This window comes from Dipodomys ordii, unplaced genomic scaffold (assembly GCF_000151885.1).
Source record: "Dipodomys ordii isolate 6190 unplaced genomic scaffold, Dord_2.0 Scaffold105, whole genome shotgun sequence".
NCBI classification, from domain to species: Eukaryota; Metazoa; Chordata; class Mammalia; order Rodentia; family Heteromyidae; genus Dipodomys; species Dipodomys ordii.
The window spans coordinates 1,740,424-1,758,584 of record NW_012267321.1 but is presented as its reverse complement, the minus strand read 5'-3'; the positions used below and the strand labels follow the sequence as shown (position 1 = coordinate 1,758,584).

Below are 18,161 nucleotides of genomic sequence, written 5' to 3'. Positions count from 1 at the left end.
CACACAAATGCTCCAAAGAAGACAATTTACAAAACCCTCAATGTGTCTCAAATCAAAATAAAGGATACCAAAAAGGGAGTCATCTCATGTTTCACCCATCTCTTGATTCGGTTTGTTAAGGACACATCCATGGTGGCGCGTGTGTCCCAACAGGTGGCTCAGTGGTGTGAGGCTGAGCTGCTCCCCTGGCTCTGTTCTGCCACCAGCCACACAGCTCAGAGATTTAGGGGCAAAGCCAAGCCCGGTGCCCGGGGCAGGACTCTCCTTTCTTGAGCTTCCTGCTTCTAGACAAGAACGACTGGACACAGGCTGCCCTGACCTTGTCAGGCCTCAGGAAAGTGTGACTTAATCACACTTGAGTTCAAGTTCCAACAAAGCCATTCTCTTAGCCAGGCACTGGTGACTCACGCCTAAAATCCTAGCTACTCAGGAGGCTGAGATCTGAAGATTGAGTAATAAAGGCAGCCTGGGCTAGGCAGTTTGAGAATTGTACCTCCAATAGTCACTAAAAAGCTGGAAGTGGAGCTGCAGCTCAAATGGAAAAGCACCAGCATTGAAGGAAAAAAAGCTCAGGGACAGCGCCCAGGCTCTGAGTTCAAAGTCTCGGAACTGGTGCATGCATGCACACAGACACACAAGTTGGATGTGTGATATGTGCAAAGGAATTCAAGGGAGACCAAAGTTGTAGTCCAGTAATGAAAAGATGGTGTGAACCCCTACTAGAGCGAACCAGGGTCTGGAGAGAGGTGTGTGGCTAACATAAGAGCTGTGGAGTTTAATTTTGAACATGGAGATATAGACTGGGCGGCTGGAGGTGAAGCCAAAAGTCCAAGAGCAAGGTTTGGCTGGCAGAGACGTTAAATTGGGGGGTTGGCGGCATGAGGATGGCAGGTAACGCTGGAAGACGAGATGAGATCACACCAATCCAAGCACGGAACCCGTGGAGACACCAGGAAGAACAGGAGAGGCTGGTGCCCTGCCCAGAGGAGGAGCAGCTAGTGAGTGAGTTCAAGTTCAAGTACTGGCACATACACAAACCTCGCTCTGTTATGGAGATACGGGGAAATCACAGCATGTATGGGTATTCATGAGACTGGTTTAAAAAACAAAACAAAAAACTGATACTGGCAGTTGAGCACCACGGCTCGGGCCTGTAACCCCAATGATTCCAGAGGTTGAGATGTGAGGATCTCAGTTCAAATCCAGCTCAGCTAGGAAAGTCCCACCAATGTACCACCAAAAGGCTGGAAGTGGAACGGTAGCTCAAGTGGAAGAGCACTAAGCCTTGAGAGGAAGAGGAAAAACTCCAGGACAGTGCCCAGGCCCTGAGTTCAAGCCCTGGCACTGGCGCTCTCTCTCTCTCTCTCTCTCTCTCTCTCTCTCTCTCTCTCTCTCACACACACACACACACACACACACACACACACACACAACTTGCTACTTGTAAGACAGGTAACTGTGAGCTAGAACAGCGCCCTCAAGAGGCTGTGAGTGGGTGAGAGCACAGGACCAGGAGTGGGAATGGGAGTGGGCGAGGCAGACCATCTAACCCCTGCTACCCTGATGGTGCCGTGCATGGATGAGAAGTTGGGGACCAGAACCCTAAGGAATGCCAACCCCACTCTAGGAAAGAATCCATCCGTCTCTCCAAGAGCCGTGTCTCCCTGGATGTCCCGCCGTCCAGGACTCGGGTATCTGTGTGCTGGGCTCCCTGCCGTCCACCCTGTCCATCCCTCTCTGTGTCTTCTTCCCTCCCTTTGCGCGTGCGTGTGCAGGGGAGTGGGGGGGGGAGCTCCTCCTCCAGGCCTGGGTGGGGAGCTTGACTTTCTCCACCCAACCGGCAATTCCAACCAGAACTTCCAGTTTCTGCTTGACAAAGAATCCCATGTTGAAGCCAAGCTAGGGTGAGGCCTCTTCTGGGAAGCTTGGCCGGCCTCCATCTTTGCCTTTGTTTCTTTACTCAGTAGACTGGGGGTGGGGGGGGTGCTCAGTCCTCACCGGGGCATCTCCTACTGTCCAGAAGATAATAATAGCTCATTTAATGAAACGTGTGTGCTGTGCCCTTGACCTATGGGGAAACTGAGGTACGGGGCAGCCATCCCCCTGGGATCTCACGTCCTCCACATCCACAGGCTGAGCCACCGGGAACCCCATCTCTTTTTCTGATCCTAGTCTACCTTTCTCTGGGCCTGCCCTGCACAGGGGAGAGAGAGGCGGGACGGGGACGTGTGAGAGATGGTGTCTGGATCCAGGCCAGCCCCGGTGTGACTTCCAGCTGTGGGCTCCTGTTGTCTTGATAATCAGGTGAGGGGGTGGAGGTGCCCAGCCCTCGGTGGGTCCGTGACCTCGACAGACACCCAGCATCCTCACCTCCACGCTGACCTGGCGCTCACCCCTCAGCAAATGCCAAAACCAGCCACCTCCATGCCGGGGCCTCCGGACTCTCCCCAGACCAGAAAGCTTTTCTGGAAGCATCGGAGCCAGGGCCACGAAAGGGCACAGGTACCCCAAACTGCCCACGCAAGCCTGTCACCTCGAGTCACCCGGCAGCCTCCCTCTTCACCCCACCTGAACCCAGCTCCGCTCAGCAGGAATGAACTGGGCGCCCACTCAGAATCCGGCCCTGGAAGGCGGAGGGAGCGAAGGGAGGCGACTCCCAGGAACTTTTCTGTCACCTTCACATGGGACCCCCACAGCCGTGCCAGCCCCCAGCCCCCACCCCACGCCCACCCCATCACCCTCAAAGCCTCAGAACGCTGACCACAAATCCTCTTCCGATGCTGGGGGGGGGCAGGGCAAAGGGGGAGGGGTAACGTGCCTGTCCTGGGCTTGAACTCAGGGACTTGGCTTTGAGTCATGATCATTGGATCTCAGCCTCCTGAGTTAGCTGGTACTGCAGGTGTGAGCCACCAGCGCCTGCCTCAAATCCCGTATTAAAACAGAATTCCTTTTCCCGTTGAAAGACTTTGAAATAGATTGTCTTCAGGGAAAAGAAAAGAAAAGAAAATAGTAGAACAGCTCTTCAGATTTTGCGGCATGTTTCACTGTCATGGAGCAACGAGACCATTTTAAAGGGTGGATGGTTGATAGCACTACAAATTATTCTTATCCAAAGCCAGGAAAATGAATTTTGTCAGGTGGAAATACAATTAACTGCCGCTGACACCCACACAGCGCTGCATGGAATAAAGCACTTTTACACCTGTGTGTGCTTCTCCATCAGATCTTAGTGGCACTATGGCGCTTAGTAATAAGTCAAGAGAAACAACATCCTCCCTCCCCCCTGCCCCAGACAACAGTCTTGCTGTGTGGCCCAGGCTGGCCTCGAATTCTGGATCCTTCTACCTCTACCACCCAAAGCTAACATCTCCCCCCCCCCATTTTTTTTTTAGCACACATGAATAGCACAAAGGAGCTTTTGTTGTGACAATTCCAGAGATGCACATGATATAATTTGAACAAAGTGTTGCACAAGTTCGCCCCCTCTAAGATAGTCTATAAATCCCCTTCCGTGCCCGGCTGATCAACTGTGACAGCTTCGTTTGGTAGATGTCCGGAGACTCGTAGTTCCACCGGTTGTTTCAAAAGTCTCTCTGAGCACTAGGTTCTAAACTCCCAGAATACGGAGAGACACCAGGGTGCACGCGATCCCCAGCCCATTGCCCGAACCCCACTGCCTGTACCCTGTAGCGTCTCATTGATGACACCGACTGCCAGGTGTCTCTTTCCAGCCTTGGCTTCTTTCCAAATTCTGACCCCACCTCTGTCCTCCTAATCCCTAACCCTGCCCCTCCACCCCCTGGGCTTAATGTATGGGCCCCGCCCGGCCTCAGTTCCAGAAGACGCCCACGATCCCCAACCACCACCTCTTCCTCCTTCCTCGCCCCCCCCCCAGCCCCCAGAACCCGCTCCCTCCCCACCTTCCTTCCTGGACTCCTTCACCCTGAGGATCTGCCCCTAAAGGCATACTGACCCCACATTGCTCCCCGGGCTGGATCGGGGTGTAAGGGCAGCTCCGGCACCTGCACCTGTCTGTCCAGCCTCCCGTGCCTCGTGCCCAGCCGCTGGCTCCTGTCCTTGGGAGAGGGGGTGATGGAACACAGTTGGCATCTCTAAATTTCGGGTGAGAAGGGGCTGGCTGGAGGTGATGAGTGGGAATGGGGCGCGGGGCTGGTGAGGTGTGTGGAAGAGGACCTCAGGGGTTAGGTTCTGGGATGGAGATGCAGGTGCAGCGCTAGATGGGGGGCTGGGGTCCCCACTCCGGGGCAGGAAGGGGGCTCCCCCTTGGCCCTGGGCCTGCGGGAAGTTCACAGTGGGTTCACCCCGTGTGGGCGGGCCCAGGCCCGGGTCCCAGCCTGTCCTCCGGGCCCCGCCCCCCCGCCGGGGACCAGCCCAGACTGGGGGTGCTGGGAGCCGTCGGGGGGGTGGAGAGGGGGAGCCAGCACCGGGAAACTGATGCAGGGGGAGGGAGTGCAGGGGTTAAAAGCCATGGGCCAGGGCTGAAGTTCAAAGCAGCTGGCGCTGAGCTCTCCCGGGGCCCTCACTCAGGTAGGGCTGTGGGGGGTGGGGTGGGGAGGGGGGAGAGGAGGGGGGGACATCGCAGGTCTCGGAGGACAGCTAGGCCTGTGAGGTGGCAGAATGCGGGGGACATAGGCGCAGGTGCGAGGAGGTTGTCAGAGAAAAGACCCTCAGGACAGGGTGGGGTGGGCACCCCCCCAGGGGGGCTGTGGTTAGGGATGGAGAGGAGGGGGAGGCGTGGGGCAAGGGCACAGGTGGCCCCGGTGCAGGGCCCCCTTCCCCACCATGGCTGCAGGTGGGGGATGGGCGGGTTGCAGGAATGAATGAAGTTCAAGGGTAGAAGCTCAAGTGCAGAGAGCTTCAGATGCGGGGTGGGGGAGAGATGCAGGCCCGGGGGACCCCCCTCACTGCACCCCTCAACCTCTCCCCAGGCCCCGCACATCCCAGAGTCACCATGTGGTCCCTGGCCGCCATCATGGCCTGCCTGACCCTGGCGCTGTCAGGGGGTGAGTATGGGGGTGCAGGCGGGCCCGTGGCAGCTGGGGACAGGGGAGGGAGTGTGGGGCCCTAGCCCCGCCCCTCCCACCCCCACACCGTGGCCTGACCCTGCCTGACCTGCTTGCCAGCTGGGGTGGCCCCAATGCTCCCCCCACTTCCTCCACCTCTGACCTCCAGGGTAAGCCAGCTCCCAGGGGGTCCCCAGGGCAGCATGCCAAGTCCCAGGGCGCCCCCCCACACACAGCCAGGAAGTCAGGGGTTCAAATGCTGCTGACACTGTAGTTGTTGAGCCAGTCACAGGGTTTGCACGTGGGTGGTTTCTTCTGTGAGATGGGATCCTCTCACGCTCTCACCCAAGCCTAGGAAAATAGAGGGGGGGTGCGGGGAGAAGACCTAATCTGTCCCATTCTCCATTCTCAGTTCCTTCCAGAACCTCCTAGTTTATTCTAGACTGAATCCTTGGGGTGACTCCACCCAAAATTTGCCCTCCAAAGAGGCCTTGCTTCATATCTGAAACACCCTTCCCTGACTTTGCAGGCAAAGCCTCTGGCAGCTCCATGGAGGCTCGCATCATTCATTCTCTCCCTCCCTCACTCATTCCTTCATTCTGTAAGCAGCTATCAAACCACTGGGCTTCGTCCGGCAGCTACCTTGACCCCACAGAGCTACACCATCATGGCTGCCTGCGGCGCCCACAGCCTAGCTGGCAGGGATGCAGACATTATTCAAGCAATTACTCTAATAATTAGCTAATAATTAATTGGGGAGGTGAGGTGAAGGTTTGAGGAGGGGGGAGGGCGAGGCTAGAGATAGCACCCAGGGTCCCGCAGGACCTCCCAAAGGCTTTGCTCCACAGGCAGCTCTGGAGGAGGAGGGTCAGAGTGCCACCCCCCCAACCCCAAGCCGAGCCTGGCACTGGGTGCTGTCCTTGGCAAGAGGCGGGGCAGCTGCACTCCCAGGATTTCCTCCCTCTCTCTCCTGCTGCTGCACCCTGGCCCTTGAGCCCACATGCTGTGTCTTGTAGAATCCTAAACAGCCCAGTGAGGTAGGTGCTTTATAATTACACCCATTTCATGCCTGGATTCCTGAGACTTGGAGACAGAAGGACACTGAGAGGCCTGAGTCAGGATCCTAATCCAAGCCGCCCGCCCTAACCATCTCGTCCCAGGCTCGAAGACCCTGAAGCCATCTTCATGGCTTCTGGCCCTAATGAGCTTTCTTAAAGTCGGCTCAAAGACAGGCGTGGTAGTACACACCTGTAATCCCAGCCGCTTTAGAGGAGGAAGCAGGAAGGTGGGGAGGATGGGGAGTTCCAGGCCAGCCAGGCAAAGTTAGTAAACCAGATTATAAACAAATTACAAATAAAAGGGTAAGTAGGATTATAGGGGTAAGCCACCAATGCCTGCTTCTTTTTTTCCAACTGAAACAAAAGAGCATTAAGAAGTAATATTTATATCATTGTTCTGAACAGAGTTCACTCTCTAGCCTCAAAACAAATAGAAGGCAAATAAAATAATAACAATAAATCCTTGTTTGGCTGGACCATCTGAAACCATAGATATTTTGCTCTTTTTTGGACTCTTTTTTGTTGGTGGTGGTGATGGGACTTGAACTCAGGGCCTGGGCACTGTTCCTCGGCTCTTCAGCTCAAGGCTAGTACTCTACCACTTGAGCCACAGCATGACTTCTGGCTTTTTCTGTGTATGTGGTACTGAGGAATCGAACCTAGGGCTTCATGCATGCTAGGCAAGCACTCAACCACTGAGCCACATTCTCACCCCTTTTTTGGACTCTTAGATACTGATATTTAGTAAATAGTTTAACACATTTCAGGTGTTTTGCTCCTGAGTGTTGTTTGTTTGTTTTTTAATGTCTGTCTTCTGATTTTAAAAGTGAGACACCTGGCTCACAGTGGCTCACGCCTGTAGTACTAGCTACTCAGGAGGCTGAGATCTGAGAATCGTATCCTTAATTCTTAAGGCAGGTGGGGTCCCGTCCCAGAGCAGGAAACTGATCAGGGGGCGCAGGGGCTCCCAGCCTAGCTGATAATTAGTATGAAGTTTCCACATGTGCTGCGGGATTGGAACTCAGGATGTCTCTGGGCCCTGTGCTGACACAGCACCCCCTGCCCGCTGTCCCTCAGCCCCTCCTCCCCCATCCATTGTCCCTGAGCACCTGCTATCTGCACTTCCTCACCCAAGGGATCAACCAACTGCCAATGGTAAATACTTCGGGGGGTGGAAAACATTGCGCCAGTAGTCAGCATGCCTGGGCCTTTGCTCCCTTGGCATCCGTCCCTCAGCACTACGGTGGTAACTGTTTACAAAGCAGTTGCATTTTACGAGGCTTCATAAATCATCAGGAGTGGCTTGGAGCTGGAAGGGAGGATGTGTGGAGGTTTATGGAGTGCCTGGAGCGCCCCTGCACTCAGGGCCTGGGGTGGCTGGCGTCTCCCGCGTAGGTCCACAGACATGGAGGGACGCCCGTACTCCTCAGCTGGGGAAACTGAGGTGGGTAACTTGTATAAGTTGGTGTGATTTAAAAAAACAAACAGCATGTTCATATCTAGACTCTATGCTGTGCTGCCCACAGCTGCACCTCCATTACCAGACACAGGGCCTGGCACAGCCATAGTTCACTTACAGAGGTCCCAGTGTGTGCTGGGCCCAGGACTGAGCCTAAAGGATGGAGCTCTGGTTAGTGAAGGTGCCTTTTGTTGGGGAAGCTGATCGTCAAAATGGAGAGAAAGGAAAGAAGGAAGGGAGAAAAGGAGGGAAGGAGAGAGAGAGGGAGGGAAGGAGAGAGAGAGGGAGGGAGGAAGAGGGAAAGGAAGGGAGGGAGGGAGGGAAGGAGAGAGAGAGGGAGGGAGAGAAGACTGGTTGGAGGACTGCAAACATATACGCATTTAGGATGCTGACATCATCATCACTTGGGATCTGGCCCAAGATGGTGCTGGGAGCAAGGGAGAAGTGGATCGTCAGGATATCAAGTCAGTGGGACTTGTCAGTTATGAATGACAAAGGAAAGAGGGAAAGTAAAGGTGACCCCCCAGGTTAGGGACTGAGCACTGTGGTGGGAAAGATCAGAAGGGACAGCCTGGGTTGAGAAGACTCTAGATGGACATACAAAGTTTAAGAGGAGTTCAAGTAGACTACATGAGTCTCCAGCTAGTTCAGCCACAGTATTTCCCCTGTGGGGTACTTAAGGTCATGGAGGCACCCAGTAAATAAGTGTTGAAGGAATGAATGGATGGATGGGTAGGTGGATGAATAGGTGGATTGGGGGTGGGTAGGGGATGGTGGGTGGGTGGTAACTGGGTAGATGGGTGATGGATAGATAATGTTGATGGATGGATGGATGGATGGATGGATGGATGACAGGTGATGGATGGACAATGAAGATGTGTGGATGGATGGATGGATGGATAAAGGATGACAGGTGATGGATCAATGAATATCATGCATGGATGGATTCAGGGATAGAAAATGGATAATGGGTAGATGGATGAGTGGATGGAGGGATGATGGGTGGATGAATGGATGCATGCATGGTGGACAATAGATACAGGATGATGGATGGATGCAGGGATGGATGGAGGATGATAGATGGAAAGAGGGATGATACATGGATGATAGATGGAGGATGGATGGATATGGATGAATGACAATGGATGCATGGATGGATTCAGGGATGGAAAATGGATGGGTGAGTGGATGGAGGGATGGACGGTTGGGATGGACGGATGATGGATGAATGAATGGTGATGGATGCAGGCTTGCATGGATGATGAGTGGAGAGATGGAGGATGGATGGAGGAGGGTGTTATGCAGAGATGCAGGGACGGATGGATGGATGGATGGCGCCTAGGTAGTAACAAAGGTTAGTCTGGCTTCCACTTCCTGAAATCGGAGATGGCACAATGGTTAAGATGGAGAGAAAGCTGAGCCCCCACTTCCCAGAATCGTCCTCATCTCAGTGCCCATCAGACAGACTGGCTCTTCCACAGGAAAATGAATTGTTTGTCCTGACCCATGTCCACTGGATAGAACATGGTAGCTCCCAGGGGCCAACATGAGCCCTGGACCCAGAGCCGCACTCCCCCTCCTCCCCCGGCCATGGGCTCTCACCACCTTCCCACCTTGGCCCTCAGTTCTCGGTTCTCTTCTTCCCAGGCATTTCCCGGGACTACCCCAAGATCCTCAATGGCACCAATGGCACCAGCGGCTTTCTCCCAGGTGGCTACACCTGTCTGCCCCACTCGCAGCCCTGGCAGGCTGCCCTGCTGGTGCGAGGCCGGCTGCTCTGTGGGGGGGTCCTGGTGCACGCGCGATGGGTCCTCACTGCAGCACACTGTCGGAAGGAGTACGTGGGGGATGCGGGAGCAGGGCCGGAGGGCGGGGCTGAGGAGCCGGGGGCGGGGCCTGTATGGGAGGCGGGGCTAAGGAGGGACCTGGGGCGGGGCCTGGGCCGTGGGGAGGGGCTGATGATGACCTGGGCCATAGGGGCGGGGCTTAGGAGGGACTTGGAGCGGGCATGGGCTGTGGAGCCGGTGCTAAGAGAGTGGGGGCGGGGCCTGGGCAGTGGGGTGGGGCTGATGGGCGGGGCCTGAGCCGTGGAGGCGGGGCTGAGGAGGGACCTGGGGCACAGCAAGATTTAAGGGGAGGCTTGGGGCACGCCTGGGTGGGATTGTGGTGGCCGAGGGGGAGGCAGCTGGGATGGGGGGAAGGCCGGGTGGACGGGGACTTGCACGTACTCTGCCTGATCGCCCTGTCTTCTGGCCGTCCCCACAGGGGGTACACCGTCCACCTGGGCAAGCACGCACTGGGGCGCACAGAGAGAGGCGAGCAGGTGAGGGAGGTGGTCCGTTCCATCCCCCACCCTGAGTACCAGGTCAGCCCCACCCACCTGAACCATGACCACGACATCATGCTCCTGGAGCTCCGGGACCCTGTCCAGCTCACCGGCCAGGTCCGCGTCCTGCCGCTGTCCCGGGACCCCTGCCTGCCCGTCGGCACCTGCTGCCGGGTGTCTGGCTGGGGCACCACCACCAGCCCCCAGGGTAAGCCCAGAGGATGGCAAGAGTGGCTGGGGAAATTGAGGCAGTGGTGGGAGGGAGGAGCTCCTCATAGACAAAGAGGTGAAAACACATAACTGTATACATTTATCTAAAATATAATAGTATATAATAACAAAAATCCCTTGTACAAATACTTAAAGATAATTTTAAAAGTATATATGAAAAAGAATAGCAATAAGTAGACATTATACTAAATAATAAGCAACATTGTATGCTATATATATATTGACAAATGATCGATGTGTAATTTAAATTTGTATTTATTTGTAAACATTTTATTGTAACTTTTTTTTGTGGGGGGGGTTCGGTCGTGGGGCCTGAACTCTGGGCCTGGGTGCTGTCCCTCAGCTCTTCAGCTCAAGGCTAGTGCTCTACCACTTGAGCCACAGCGCCACTTCTGGCTTTTTTCTTTTTGCTTATGTGGTGCTGAGGAATCGAACCTAGGGCCTCAGGCATGCAAGGCAAGCACTCTACCACTGAGCCACCTTCCCAGCCCTTATTGTAACTTTATATATTCCTACTTACATGTAAATGAACCATCATGATCTTATCTATAATACATAAAACACATAGGATATAGTACATGTAAATCCTTTAGGAATATAAAATATAAATATGTAACTTAATATACATGATATATCAATATATTGATAGGAATATACTTGATGTTGTATGAGAATTGTATCAAGTAAATATGTGGGTATTTGTGCTGGTCCTGAACTCAAGGACTGGGCCCTGTCCCTGAGCTTTTTCACTCAAGGCTAGCGCTCTACCACTTGAGACACAGCAGCTTTTGTTGTTGTTGTTCTGGTGGTGGTGGTTTATTGGAGATTAGGGTCTCACAGGCTTGTCTGCCCTGGCTGGCTTTGAACTGCCATCTTCAGATTTCAGCCTCCGGAGTAGCTAGGATTACAGTGGTAAGCCATCAGCACCCGGCCGCTAAATGTGTTATATAAGTTATGAATTTAAATATAACTCAGGTTATAATATGTATTTGCAAATAGTACCGTTATCTATTAAATGTATTTACAATCCAGAAGTACACATATTGGCACATACTGTCTATTTACACATCTCACTTATAGCATACACATTTATAAATACACACATTGCATGCATTATGTATATTTACATATTCTAGCTGTACATTATAATTGGTAATGCTTAGAGTGTAAATATGGATAAATGATTACACACCATGATAGGGTTACATATGAATAATTGACTGCGCTGTGTCTAGATCTCTAGAATCCATCATAACAGCAGGCCCCGCCAGGCCAACTCTTGCCCCTCACTCTGCTGGACTCTTTCCAGTTTCTTCCTCTCCCCTACATCACCCCTTCCCCTCTTCCCACCTCCAGTTCTCTGTCTCCCCATGTCCTCCCCTCCCCCTCCATCTTCTCGCCCTTCCCCATCCCCCCCCCCATCCATCTGTTCCCAACTCTCCTCACAAACTCAGGGCTCAGCCTCCTCCCCACCGGCTCCCTGAGACCCTCTCTCTGTTCCCCAGTGAGTTACCCCAAAACCCTGCAGTGTGCCAACATCGAGCTGCGCTCTGATGAGGAGTGTCGCCAGGTGTACCCAGGGAAGATCACGGCCAACATGCTGTGCGCCGGCACCAAGGAGGGTGGCAAGGACTCTTGTGAGGTGAGGCCTGAGGGGGCGGGCAGGGCTGGAGGGAGCCCATCTGCCTCCAGCCCAGGGAGGGGGCACTGCAGACACAATTCCCCTGCCACTTTCGACTGAAAGTCCGCTCCAGTATCTGGCTGCTATGGTTTAGAATGGGCAGTGCTGAGCTTCAAGGGACAGAAACCCAACTCACACTGGCTTAATCTGTCAGCAAAAAGCTTGCTTTTGTCACTGGATGTCCCAAGGTGTGGGGCTTCAGGCACAGGTGGATCCTGGTGTACATAAAACCCCTTTCTCTGTCTGTGACTCCATGTGTCTGTGTGTTCCCACTTCTATCCCCCATCTCCCCATCTGGCCTAATAAGGATTCTCTCTCTCTCTCTCTCTCTCTCTCTCTCTCTCTCCCCCCTCCACCCCAGGGTGACTCCGGAGGCCCACTGGTCTGCAACCACACCCTCCATGGCATTATTTCCTGGGGAGACTTCCCATGCGGGCAGCCCAACCGACCCGGCGTCTACACCCGAGTCTCCAAATATGTGGACTGGATCCTCAGGACGATACAAAAACACCAGCCCCAGAAGCAGAGATGGACAAAGGGCCCACAGTGAAGGCGGGCTGGTTTGCTGCCCACCCCCTCTGCCATGCCACCTCCCTGTCCGATCACCCCTTCTCTGTCCCTTCTCTCCAGGGTGCCTCAGTAGAAACTGAGGCGACGTGCCGTCTGCCCCATTTCGTGTCTCAAGAGCACCCCATTGTCGGCCTGCTAGAGCATCCCAACCCAGACAACACACCAGTCCCCCTCTGCACCATCACAACCACCATAAAGCCAGATACACAGCCGCTTGTTCCATCCTGGCAACTTCCCTTCATCGAAGCCAGGCACAGGTGTCTCACGCCTGTCATCCTAGCTACTCAGGAGGTGGGAGATCTGAGGATTGAAGTCAGCTGGGGCAGAAAAATCCATGAGACTCTCACATCCAATTAACCAGTAAAATAAAAACAAGCCAGAAATGGAGCTGTGGCTCAAGGAGCACTAGAATTGAGAGAGAGGGAGAGAGAAAGAGAGAGAGAGAGAATGAGAGGGAGGGAGAGAGCGCACGCTCAGGGACATTGTGCAGGCCCTGAGTTCAAGCCCTAGTACAAAGGGAAAAAAAGGAAGGAAGGAAGGAAGGAGAGAGAGAAGGGAGAAGGGGAAATCCTCACAGTGACTCTGGCTCCTCAGAATCTCAGAAGCCCCAGTGCCCCAGACATCCCCTCCCCGATCTCCAATGCCAGCCCACCAAAACCCCCTCTCAATCCCCATACTCCCTAACCATCACTGGTGCTCTGACCTCTACTGTGATGGCCCCACAGGGCCTCTGTTCTGGACTCTGCTGCCCACCACGTCCCCGTCCTCTGTGTCATGTATCATTCCTGTGACCTGCCTTGCTCAATGTGTCTTCCTCTAATCTCTGCCCTGATCCCAAAACGGAGTGGTGAGGTGCTTATCCCAGTGTCTGCTTAATGCAAATCCCTACTTTGAACAAGTCATAAAACTTGGAGCATCTTTGTTTATTTTTTTTGTTTTGTTTTTGTCGAAGATGGGGAGTCTCACTATGTAGTCCAGGCTGGTCTTGAACTCACATCCACCCTCTAAGTTTGTAGGAATATAGACTAATAAACAAATGCATGGCACTGTGGAGGAACAAACACCATGTATTTGCACACGTGATTTCTACTGGCATCAGTGAGTTGTACCCAGGTTTTGTCCCCACATGCCACACATGCGCGCAAACTACCATGTACCCAGCCACATTCACCACCACCACCACCACCACCCCTGCTAGCCCTTCCACTTCCCACAGCTTCATTGCTCCATTTCCACATTTATACATAAGATCTGCCCTCCCCACTTTAAAAAAATTATTTTTCTAGTGCTGGAGCTTGAACTCAGGGCTTGGGCACTGTCCCTGAGCGCCTTTTGCTCAAGGCTAGCGCTTTACCACTTGAGCCACAGCTCCACTTCTGGTTTTCTGTGGCTAATTGGAGATAGGAGCCTCATGGGCTTTCTTGCACTGGCTGGCTTTAAACTGCAATCCCCAGATCCCAGCTTCCCATGTAGCTAGGATTACAGGTGTGAGCCACTGTCGCCTGGTTAAGAGCTGCCCTTTAAATAGCTAATCATCAGGCTGGGAATGTGGCTTGGTAGTAGAGTGCTTGACTAGCATGCATGAAGCTCTGGGTTCGATTCCTCAGTACCACATACACAGAAAAAGCCAGAAGTGGTGCTGTGGCTCAAGTAGTAGAGTGCTAGCCTTGAGCAAAAGAAATTCAGGGACAGTGCCCAGGCTCTGAGTTCAAGCCCCAGGACTGAGGAAAAAACAAACAAAAAAATCTAATCATCCAACTAAGATCTTCCCTATAAATAGTTAATCATCTAAGCCAAATTTTCTCCAATTAAAAAAACTACAATAACAAGTGCAATTAAGAAGAACACAGTAATCAAGATAACAGCAGAGATACAGGATAACCAAGACAAAGACAAGATACACAGTGATACACAATACTGGAAGATACATAGTGATGCACAATATCCAGAGACACAGTATTGGAATGGAATAAGGACAAAGAGACAGAGACCAGGTCACTAGCTAACCCAACTTTTCTCCACCTGAGGATCAAGAACTAAATATACCAATGAACTTTTTTGTTATTGTTGTTGGTTTGTGGGACCTGAACTCTCGGCCTGGGCGCTGTCCCTTAGTCTTCAGCTCAAGGCTAGCGCTCTACCACTTGAGCCACAACATCACTTCCAGCTTTTTCTGCATGTGGTACTGAGGAATCAAACCCAGGACCTCATGCATGCAAGGCAAGCACTTTACCAATGAGCCCCAGTGAATATTTTTGAAAAACTTTTTTAGCCAGGTCCCTGTAATCCTAGCTACTCAAGAGGCTGAGATCTGAAGATGATTGGTCAAAGCCAGCCCAAGCAGGAAAATCTGTGATACTCTTATCTCCAATTAGCCACTAGAAAAACTGGAAATGGAGTGCTAATATAAGTGCTAGTGGTAGAATGCCAGCTTTGAGCCAAAAAGCTGGGGGACATCACCCAGACCATGAGTTCAAGCCCCATGACTGACTGCCCTCCCAAAAAATTAATACCCTGGAAAGTAGTTCAAGTCTGTGATCCTAGCTACCCTCCTGTAACCCTAACTACTCAGGAGGCAGAGATCAGGAGGATCAAAGTTCAGGCCAGCCCAGACCAAAAAAAAAAAGCAAAACCTCATCTGAACAAAAAAATCAGTGTGCTCCCAGCTATGCAGGTAGATTGGGGTCCAAGGCTGGGCCTAGGCAATAGACCAAACCTGCCCTGAGAAATAACCAAGCAAAGAGGAGCAGAGGCGTGGCTTGTGAGCAAGACCAGCCAAGGAAGCCCAGAGTGAAAACCCCAGTACTACCTACCTAGATAAACAAACAATGGATAAATAAATACGTGTGTTTGTTTGCTTCCTTTTATTGTTTATTCACAGTAAGAGGTCTCACTGTGAAGTGCAGGCTGTCTGGAATTCACAGTCCACCTACTTTCCGCCTCCTGAATGACTTGGGACCACAGGAGTGCAGGACTCTGCCTGTCTTGATAATCTTTGTCAAACAGGACACATCCCACGGACCGCCAAGGTCTACGGGCCAGGCAGTGTTGTGAGTTTGCAGGTGGAAAGCCCTGGAAACACCTTGGGCAGAGCAAATACTTCATAAGAGGTGGCCACCATTGTCATGATTACCAAGGTAGTTGCTCTTATTACAGACATAATTGGTATGATGCGGTGTCTCCCATGTTCTGAAGCCAGAGCCATCTGCTTTGAGTGACAGCTGGGGATTTCAGAGCCGAAGGAGCCGCCCAGAGCTTCCCGTGGAACAGAAAATAATGGCATGGCTGAGCTGGAGAGTCTTAAGTACTCACAACACTAATTCAGGAAAGCCAGCCAGGCTGGGCCTCTGGCCTCCCTCCTCCCTCGCCTGGGATGTGGAAGCCACCTGCGCTCCTGGCCCAGGGGAGTTTCAATGAGGACAGGAGTGTGTGGGGGGAGGAATGCATTCCACAGCAGGCTGAAGGCACCGATCCCAAGGAGTGGGAAAGGGGCTTTGTCAGAGGGTAGCTGGCATTTATTTCCTGGCCTTGGTCCAGCTAGGTTTGGCCCTGGGAAGACCTTGCAGTTTACTCTTCCAGAGCCCCACTGGGTGGGGAGGGGAGTAACTAATGTCGCTGCCTCAAGAGAAGTTCATGGGTGACTTTACCTCATCCAGGCTGGAGGGGATATGTACCCCTGAGATTTTACTTCTTCAGCCTGGAAGGTCTTTAACAGGGACTTTGCCCTGCTTTTCTTTTTCTCTTTCTCTTTCTCTCTTCCTTCCTTCCTTTCTTTTTTCTTTCTTTCTTTCTTTTTCTTTCCTTCCTTCCTTCCTTTCTTCTTTCTTTTTTTTTTTATTTTTGTTCCATCATGGGGCTTGAACTCTGTTCCTGGGTGCTTGTCCCTGAGCTCTTCAGCTCAAGGAGAGCTCTCTGGCACTTGAGCCATGGCACCACTTCTAGTTTTCTGGTAGTTAATTGGAGATAAGAGTCTCCCGGACTTTCCTGCCCAGGCTCGCTTTGAACTGTGATCCTCAGATCTCAGCCTCCTGAGTAGCAAGGATTACAGACGTGAGGCACTGGCGCCCAGCTAAGCACTGACTTCTGTCTGGGGCTACAATCAATTAAAAGCAGGAGGAAAGTCTAGCACCTCAGGTAGGGTGGTGCATGCCTGTTATCCCGGCACTCCAGAAGCAGAGACAGAAGGATCCCAGCTTCCAGACCTATGTGAAGACCATTTGTTTTTGTTCTGTTTTTTTTAAAGGGGGTTGGTAAATAAAAATAAGATTTTTAAAAAAGAATTCCTGGGCTGGGCGCCAGTAGCTCATACCTATAATCTTAGCTACTCAGGAGCCTGAGATATGAGGATCCTGATTCAAAGCCAGCCGGGGCAGGGAAAGCCATGACTCTGACTTCCAATTAACCCCCCAAAACACAGGAGTGGTGCTGTGGCTCAAAGTGGTAGAGTGCTAGCCTTGAGCCAAATAATAAAGCTCAGGAACAGCACCCAAGTCCTAAATTCAAATCCCACAACTGACAAATTTTTTTAAAATTTAAAAAATTAAAAAGAATTCCTGTTACCCAGCGACATGCCCTGCAGGAATCAGACCATTTGGTTTTGCACAGGAGCCTTACACACAGCCCTGGAGTTGAAAACACACTAGTCTTGTTCACCCATGCCATCCCTGCCAAAGCCTACCAACGAGTTGACCTACCTTACAATGGAGCTCAGGCAATAACCAATCAGCTGTAGGCATTCTCTGCAAGCTTCAATTCCTATTTTGTATAAGGGAACTTACACTGACCAATCAGGAGTGGACACTCTCCACAGCTTTCAATCCTTTATTTGCATACAACAACCTAGATGGTAATTCTTGGTGGGAATGTATCCTAAGTAAACTATTAAGCAATACTGGTTTAAAATTTAAAAAAAAAAACCACAATGTTGATAAAGCCTTGCTTGTGTTTCTCTGGGTCTAGTCTTTCTACCATAACTGGGCCCAACAACCGGCTCTGGTAAACACACTGTGATGTTTGCCCAATGGCGAAATCAGCTGAGAACATATTTCTTAGATCCATTCCCACGGTGAAGTGATACATGGCTATATTTGATGTGCCAAAGCTCTATGCTTTGGGTGTTGTATCATGAACCCTCACAACTGCTTCTTTCTCCCGAAGCACAGAAGTGACATCAGACTATTGACATACAGACACTGAAGACATAGGTATGATGTCATACTGATGACATCATACAGAAAGTGAGCACCTTTGTCCAAAGGAATTTGTCTGACCATTCCTCCAGGATATGCACATCCTCGTGAAGCAGCTTATACACACAGTCACAATTTCTGAAAATTGTTTGTTTAGAATGAAGAACCCTCCATCTTTGACTCTGTCAACAAACAAACAAAAAACCCAGCTACTGTGACTCTTAGCAGCCCCCAAATTAAAACACACCCAAGCCAGGCAGTGGTGGCCCAAGCCTTTTACTAACATGGGAGACAGAAATTGGGAGTATCACATCCCTGGACAAAAAAATTGATGACAGGGGGGAGGTAGGGAAGGGATGTGAAGGGTAAACAAAGGAGGAGGCTGCAATGCTTGGTAAGAAATGTATGCATTATCCTGCCCATGTAATTGTAACCCCTCTGTACAGTATGTTCACAAAAAAAATAAAATTAAAATTTAAAAACAATTGATGACAGACATGATGCCGGGGGGGGGCGCTGAGCACCTCCCACCTGAAGGAACAGGTGTCACCCCAAGGTGCATGCAGTCATTCGGGGAGAACTCGCAGGGTGAGAACCAGGCTTAGTCTAGGAATCCGGGAACT

The 18,161-nt window shown here is 51.9% G+C and overlaps 1 protein-coding gene across 1 annotated transcript; it reads left to right on the top strand.

Moving 5' to 3' along the window:
• The first annotated feature begins 4,972 nt into the window (after positions 1-4,972).
• Positions 4,973-12,329, top strand: Klk13 (kallikrein-related peptidase 13). The gene is made up of 5 exons (XM_013027726.1): positions 4,973-5,024; positions 9,189-9,378; positions 9,807-10,075; positions 11,604-11,740; positions 12,141-12,329. Exons 1-5 carry the CDS (start codon positions 4,973-4,975, stop codon positions 12,327-12,329), a joined length of 837 nt encoding a protein of 278 aa, XP_012883180.1.
• The last annotated feature ends 5,832 nt before the right edge of the window (positions 12,330-18,161 follow it).

Bases quoted from the DNA above. Each gene is read 5' to 3' on its own strand.
- Klk13 (XM_013027726.1), top strand. From the start codon at position 4,973: ATGTGGTCCCTGGCCGCCATCATGGCCTGCCTGACCCTGGCGCTGTCA. The intron at 5,025-9,188 runs GTGAGTATGGGG...TCTTCTTCCCAG, and splicing joins GACCCTGGCGCTGTCAGGGG to GCATTTCCCGGGACTACCCC. The intron at 9,379-9,806 runs GTACGTGGGGGA...CCGTCCCCACAG, and splicing joins GCAGCACACTGTCGGAAGGA to GGGGTACACCGTCCACCTGG.